This window comes from Thermobia domestica, chromosome 11, assembly GCF_964235325.1.
Source record: "Thermobia domestica chromosome 11, izTheDome1.hap1.1, whole genome shotgun sequence".
In the NCBI taxonomy this organism is placed as follows: domain Eukaryota; kingdom Metazoa; phylum Arthropoda; class Insecta; order Zygentoma; family Lepismatidae; genus Thermobia; species Thermobia domestica.
In genome coordinates, this window is record NC_137464.1 from 93797690 (window position 1) to 93805985 (window position 8296).

The following is an 8296-nucleotide window of genomic DNA, read 5'->3' on the forward strand; positions in this document are numbered from 1 at the left end:
CACAAATTCATTCACTTTCATTAATCATCCGTCTTCTTTAACCTAAATAATATAACTGAGACGGAGAACTAAATTTGTTATTTCCTTGGTCGATCCCAGCTCTCGCCAACTGGGCTTTGTGATGGACAACATCTTGTTCCTGTGTTTTCTCCGAATTATCTCGTTTTCTCCCGCATTTACCATTCCACCAATTAATTCATAATCAATCACTATCATTAATAATCCGTTTTCTTTAGATTAAAGAGTATAAGTGTTGGACGTAAAGCGCACATACTACATACATTTTTGAATGCACTGATACGTTCAACCAGTAATACATAAAATCTCTCATTTTCGAATGTTTTTAAAAATAATTTATGGAAATACAGTTGACAATGATAATTTGAAATTTGTCAATTAAATCTTTACCGAATTTTTCTTATTGGATACTGTTTTCTGAAGTTGAGTCCTTAATTTAATTCATAATGTATTCAGCTAGGCACACTTCAATTTATAAATCTGTGTCAATCAGTGTCATCTGGATGTGTTATGTCCCTATTTTAACTATAGGGTGTCCGAGAAGTCCTTCCCTGATTACAGAAATTGATAACTCAGGCTAGAAATAAGATAGAAATATGAAACTGGTGTTGAATTGTTTACAAACTATAAAAGTTTTTGTCTGTGTTAGGTTTGTTCTGTTTTACCAAGTCTCAATTTTGTTTGTTTTAGGTTTGTAGTACGTAAGTAAGAAGCGCAAGAAGCCATGCCAACCAACCAGGAGAAGGCACAGTGTGTCCTGTGGTACCATGAGACACGATCACCAACCACGGTGCAGAGACAGTTCCAGACAACATTTGGGAGGACTCCACCTGATGTCAAGAGCATTAAAGCCTGGTATGAGAAGTTCAAGAACACAGGGTCGGTTGCTGACCTTCTGAGGTCTGGTCGACCAACGAATAACCACAGTCGTTGCATCGATCCCTCCAGTGATGTTGGCTAATGTGTGGATGGAAATTGAATATCGCCTAGATGTGCTACGTGCTACCAAGGGTGCTCATGTGGAAGTGTACTGATGTGTAAAAGTTACAAAACTTTTATAGTTTGTAAACAATTCAACACCAGTTTCATATTTCTATCTTATTTCTAGCCTGAGTTATCAATTTCTGTAATCAGGGAAGGACTTCTCGGACACCCTGTAGATCAACATTCTTGATTAAGTCAAAACTTAAAAATCTCGCATTTACTATACATTTCATTTATTTATTGTTATTTTAAAATCTGTCTCACTTTTCTTGTTTTCATATTTTAGGTTATCATATACTTCTGTGAGTTTCGTGGTTGCCGTAAATTGGAGTGACGATGACACTATAGTAGATCTGACTCAGTTGAATAACGTTTCTATTGAAGCGACTGTGTATACACAAAGTATCAACTTTGCTGCCAAAGATATTAAGATCTTGTAAGTATTGCAGGCACTTCTTATTTTCATTAAAACTACGTTATATAAAGTGTACAAAATAAATTGACGAAGTTAGTTTAAAAAAAGGAAGTTGACACTTACTCGTAACCTCGAACGGGCCTTTTTGTGTGTGTGAGGAATGTTTTTGCGTGAGCCTTATTTGTGTTTTACCCTCGGCATGGTATCTTTCGCTGAGGTCACTGCGTCACTCCGATAATTAAACATTATCCCAACAATATTTCAGAATTCTGTTGCACAGGCCCAGATTTAAGGAGCCACCACGACATCTGGTACCTGCAAACTGAGACAGCATACTAAAAACGAGGCCGGTTTCATGGTTCTAGTGCAACTACACATGTGAAAGTTAAGTGGTCAAATCAGTCGGAACAATCTTCTATAGTGTAGTAACCTCTCACTCAAAATGTTTACATTTTCTTTCAAATGAATATCGTCCGGTCCAGTGAAAATTTTGAAGTTCAATGTGAAGTATTCTTAACCACCCGAAAAATAATTGTTCCCCATCAGATACAAAATCAAACAGAGAGTATGGTTAAATTATAAAGTAACAATATAATAATACAAAATGCTATTTACAAAATGCAAAATGAAATAAAAAGAAATTGAAATTACTCAAAGGAATCTTAAAGACCAAATTTCTCTCAATCCGCAATTTATGTTTTCTAGAATAAATGGGAATTCAAGATCGAATTTACTAATACAGTGTTTAAAATACCTGCTATACCAGGGCGCGAAACTTCAAAGTCAGACGCACTCGCCAATCCAAAAATGATGGTCGCCACTATCTATCACGTACAAATTGTGAGAGGTTTCCCCCACAGCCTTTGGTTTGACAAAGAGATATCATCGGGACACAAAATTTCTAAATCAGACCATTAGATTCAGGATAATCAATTTTGAACTGGACAATTTATATGTATACTTGTTAAGAAATATCTTACCTTAAGACTTTATGTTTGTCTAACGCTCTTTCTCTGCATTGAAGTACAGTCATACACATAAGTGCCTGGACCCCTGACTGTTAAAACTCCATTACTTGGGGTCCTGGTACTTATGTGGGTGACTGTACCATTCGTCGATTGCAGTTTTCGGATCAAAGTCCTTAAGTGAAGGGCCATTGATGGAATATGTTAGCAAATCATCGTGTGCCAGTCTTCAGTGAATTTCTGTAGGCAGTGTTAACTCTGTTGAGACTGCTGAAGCCTCTCACATGAAGCAGTACTCATAGATAAAACTGTACAAAATGTGATAATTGGAAGCAAATTTGGGAATCTCCTAATAAAGTTTCCACTATAAATCTTTTTCAGTGTCTGATTCAACGTCAATGAAGAAAGCAACCATTGGACGAAAACCATTTCAATTGAGGGTGGAAAAGGAGGGGGCTAATTACAACGTTGTGAAGACTTCACTTTCCATGTCCGTTGTGAAGACTTCACACTCCGTGTTTTCTCTCACTCAGTGGCAATTATTTTCGTCCGAAACAAACTGCGCAGTCATGTGCGTTTAGGGAGAAACCTTTCCTACTGAACACTGGTTGCCAGCTCTAAATTTTCAGTCGCCAATGGCGACCTGGCGACCGGGAATTTTGCGCATTGTGCTATATCAAGGATGATAGGACTTTAGATTCCAGAATATCATCTTCCGATCCCGCACACTATAACCTACCGTATAGTAATTTGAAAGGCTGGACGATGCTTCTGAAATATTGTTTCAGTTTCTTTGTTTGTCAAATTTCCTGTCCATTATGAAATTAAACCTTTATTCAACTATTTACCTGAATCGGTAATTTATTATTATTTTTTGTTGTTGTTGCTATATAATGAATCTGAAATTATGATGTATATTTAGTTGTTCTGAGGGTAACCAGACACTTACGTGTCGCATTCGTAGCTTTAATATATGTATATTACCCCTCTTTATAGTTCTATGCAACACTTCATAGTTCTAGATTTACTTCGAAATTGAACCAACTCTTGGTAGCTCGTGAAGGAGTGGCCACATACTTTTCATTATTTCTTTAAATTTGTATCAAAGTTTACCGACTCGAGACGTTAAGAGAGTAGCTCAGCATCATCTTTCGAAGAACAGATGCTTCAAATGCTTTGCAATCCAACCATTCTGCGGGATGTATAAGTTAATCTAAGAAGATAATACTTCAAGTCGTCAGCAGTGTAATAATCAGAAGGAAAAAGTCCACGGAATACGTTTAAATAAAGAAATTTTATTAGAAGGTTTAAAAAGTGAATTCAAATACTACTTTTTCAATTATAAACTTGAGACGTTTAAATCCCTATATTTTCTGTCGATATAGTTTTGATTGTCAGGCAAATTCCAGGCTGGTGGAAACACATATAAGCACACTCCTTAAATTTTGTCCAATTTGAACGAATTTCAAACCAGAGAATTCGTGTGTCTGGACAGGCTATGCTAATCTTAGTTGATGGTCCTGAAACACAAGACACTGTAGAGGCCAAGAAGATTGCAGTGTCTTCATGATGCTAATACAGGGATGCAAATAACCACTCTCCGGAACGAGTGGTTCATCGATGCGGGCGAGCTTTTAATATCACTATTAAATTACCAAAGGTAAGTAAATGATTTCTATTGTGGGATGTGGGTTAGTAGCTTTTTCCTTAGGCTAGTAAAATTTTGTTGTTCATTTGCATCCCTGTGCTAATAGTTTAAACATCGTTGAGCAACAAGTGAAATTATGTACAAATCGATTGTATGGATTACAGTCGGCGTCTGCAATGCCAAGATGATGCAGGGGAAGCATATAATGCAATTGACTTCGAGCGCCCGTAGAATTGCAGCTAGTGTGGGGTGGGTCATGACATGCCAGAAGTCCATCAGTGTGTACATGGGGAAGCAGAGAGTTCTTACAACAAGCGTACGTCCGCGACGCACAGGACAGCGCTTGGACAGGAGGATTGTTCAGGCCGTCCTGACAGGATGCCTACTGCCAGTGCATTCGAAGGTACTGCTTGTAACCAAATTAGACCTGCTTGTAGATAGTCACAGATCTATTATGTCGTAGACTATTTGGTTCCGAAGTTATAAGAGTTCTAATTATTATCGAAACATGGATTAAACCAACTTTGTCCAAATATCCCTCTTATGCGCGCTAGGCTCTGTCATTAATTGGCTAACCGTTCCTTATTCGATTTAATTTCGTTAACTTATGAAAATTAACGACTTTTAGACTCATATCATAAAAGTCACTCATTGAATGTTCTATAAGGGTAATGTTGCGGGTAATTTTGTACTCAATGGGCACAACTTTAAAAAGGTGACATTAGTTTGATTTAAAATTCATAATCATATATTTTTCTATATTTTCAGAAGCCAAATTTGTACCCATCGAGTTCCATTGGGTGCTAAAGACGGAATTGTTTTGGTTTTTGAATCAGTAGATGGAAAATAGCCTGCAGAAATCTATTGTTCGTAAACTTGAGTGTATCTAGTGCCTTTAAACTAGTGTGTATAACTTCAAACTGTGTACTTAGATATTCATTTTTGTATTAAATTGTTTAATTTGTATTTCATACTATAAATACTGTACTATAGTTTGGCAGTTTGTAAATAAAATATTTACTTTTAACCATAGCTCATGATGTAGATATTATTTGAGTACATAAACAGAAAAAAATGGACTGTAAGAATATTTGGTCTCTGAGAAGGTTGACTATTAGTTTTATCTAATATCGAGGTACATTTACGTCCTTGTTCAGAATAGTTTTTCAAAATATCAATATCGAGATACCTTTCAAAGGTATTTCAGTGTCTCTAACGTAATTATTTTGAAAAACAAAAATGCCGTGAGAATATTGGTATTTAGTGATAGTTTTAACTCCAATCAGTAGCCGATATGTTAAAACATCAGCCATTTTGACGTTTATTTTTGTTCTGCTTCTTCAGAATCTGTATGGATAAGGCTATCATTTAGTATTCAAACAACATGGAAAGATAGCATTTACAGGCCAGAAAAGCAATTTGCTTTAACACTAAATGATAGCCTTATCAATACAAACTATGGAAAAGCGGAGAAAGTGAAAATCGTTAAAATAGTGACTGGGGTTTTAACAAATACAGATTCACTTATTGATCACTTGTTGTGCGAAGGAGCAGACATTTCTTTTATATAAAGGATACTATAAAATTGAGCCTTCGTGAATACCAGTTCCACTGTCAATTCAGTAGAAGTACATCAGTTGTACAGTCAGCCAGCAGCAGTTGGTCATCTTGGTTGGAAATTCGTAAAATAAAATTGAAACATAGGTTGACTCAATGTAGTTTAAAGTATATCTCGTCCAATCAACAATTTCCTGTCATTTTGCCAACGTTTTGACTTCGCATTCCCAATCACATTTTTACTTCTTTCTCAGGAACAATGTAGGCAAATAGATTGGTTGATAAACGCTCGGTAAAGCAATCAATTGTAACATAGGCCCAACGTTGGTTGGATAGACCTTCGTTGGGCCTACTATATGTGTTCCAAGTACAACATTCATTGCCCGAGTGTGTCTAAACGACTACTGCAGTCAAGACAATTTTCAGTGGCGTCGCCTTATGCAGTTCACAAGAGCACGTGAACCACCAAATATTGTGCTTTGTTTATTGTTCCTTCTAGAGTATTTTATTGCTACTTCACTGCATTCCTTCCTGTAACATTACAATCACCAGAAGTTCTCTTCAAATTTTACATAGAGTCTCCACTTGCTTTCCTCTTTGTATGCATTTCATTATCACAGCTCTGCTGTGAATGCGATGGGCTACCCTGTGTGTACTATGTAGTACAGGAGAGGAGGAGACCAGCAGAGCGGAGGAACTGCGGTCTTCTGACGTTACGTTCAAAAGAAGATTTGAACATGCAATGCTGATAGCTGTTGTTGACTAATTTCTAGTAATACGGTGCTTTAAACAGGATCAAAGAATAAAACTTTTCAATTGAAAATAGAAGAATAAAGTGTTTTATAATTCATTCTCTCAATTAGTTATCTGCATTTCTTTTTGTCTCAATTTCTTATAATAAAAATAGACTAAGGGAGCAAACAAAATTACGGCTTTCCAAGGTCATACGGAGAAGGATGGGAGATTTACAACTCTTCCGCAGAAGTTAACGGAGAATACATTACATTTCAATTTATTTTCAAGTTTTCTTTTAAATACGTATAATCTCCTACTTGCTAAATAAACTGAATGTTTGTAAGAAAAGCTAATAGCTTATGAAAACATAATGTACTTCGTAACTTGTTAAAATTGTAAAATCTTAACTTCTGTATTGTGAGAACCTGAAGGGAACTGACTTTGGAACTGGTTTTCTTATTTCAGCCTTCTTCTTTAACACATTCGAAATAGAAAAAGGGGAGTTTTGTTATTTACAGTAACGCATTTAGATGTAACACTTCTTAAAATATTAATTTTTTAAATGGTGTAACTTACTTCAGTTTAGAGATTGTATTTGACGCGCTGAGACATGATTCTCTCAATGTATTTCAAAGTGACAAAACGTGGAAACGTGTTGTGTGGTGGCATACTGGTTGATTTATAAATCTTTGCTATATAATTTCTTTTCCAAGGATCCCAGTTATGTATTGGTAACATTTCTGGTAGGCCCACAATCTTCAAAATTAGAGTTTATATCCACCGTAATACATGCCAAAATTAAAGTAAGCGTATACTGAACTATAAAAATATTAGCTGGCTATGCGTTGTACATTACTATATAGTCTTCATAGTCTTTATAGTTGTATATAGTCTTGATAGGTTCGTTCCGTTAGGTTCTCCTAAAATACTCTCTCAATACTAGTGAGTCTTAAGACCTGTTTCACATGGGAGCATTTTTCGGAATATTTCTTGTAGCAAAAATTTTGTCATTGCGCTATTATGTAGAGAATTCAGTTGAGCGATTGCAAATTACTGTATACCATTTAGTGTGCTGGCGGATTGTGAAAGATTAGAAGGAAGTTAGGGCATAATCGACCAAGTTAACCTGTATCCAGGGGGTAAAAGTGGATCTGAAAAGGAGGGGGACGGTAGGTAGCAGCATGACGCCATTCCGTTCCCCCTGCCTATCTTTGCCTATTGTAATTTTTTTAGGAACTGGGGGGACGCCGTACATATATTTTCGAGGTGGGGGGACGGCGTACCCTCACGTTCCCCACACTTTTACCCCTGCCTGTGTCATCAGAAAACTAAACAGTGTCGAAATTTCAAAAATTTAGAGTAATGAATGGCTGACGGATTATGAAATGAAAATATTGTTTTGCTTTCCTTGGCTTTTATTTGAAGGGACTTAACAGTGGACCTAAAGTTGTAATATACTTGGGAGATTTGATTGAAAAAATAAAGAATAAGAACTGTAAAGAACACGTTAGCACTGTTCTGAATTTAACTAGTATGAGCACAAGAAGCCATTCATGCGGAGTCTACCAGGTCCGGATCTTCACCTAGATCCAAGAGCAAAAACCCTACTATGTTCTTGAAATTTGATCCCTCTAACGCATCACGTATGAAAAGAATAATTTCGGCATTATTATTATTATTATTATTATTATTATTATTATTATTATTATTATTATTATAGTATTATGTAGTTGAGCTAACCACTTGTCTGGTTAAGATTGTTTTTAATTGCCTTAGAAAGCAAGCAAATAAAGCAAAAATTACAGAAATTTTAGTTCCTTCAAGTGAAGAGTGGGTATTTAAATGATTCTTGAAATCATGGCTGCAGTTAATATATATATATATATATATATATATATATATATATATATATATATATATATATATAAGCCTATATCATAGTTTCGGGGGGAGATTCCCCTTCCTAAAAGTATG

General features: G+C 35.9%; 1 protein-coding gene across 1 annotated transcript in view; it reads left to right on the plus strand.

Moving 5' to 3' along the window:
- Positions 1-4995, plus strand: part of LOC145664291 (alpha-glucosidase-like) — a 43850-nt gene extending 38855 nt beyond the window's left edge. The window contains exons 8-9 of the mRNA XM_081730828.1: positions 1289-1438; positions 4799-4995. Of these exons, the coding sequence (XP_081586954.1) occupies positions 1289-1438; positions 4799-4880 (232 nt within the window). The 3' untranslated portion in view covers positions 4881-4995. The remainder of the gene's footprint in view (positions 1-1288; positions 1439-4798) is intronic.
- The last annotated feature ends 3301 nt before the right edge of the window (positions 4996-8296 follow it).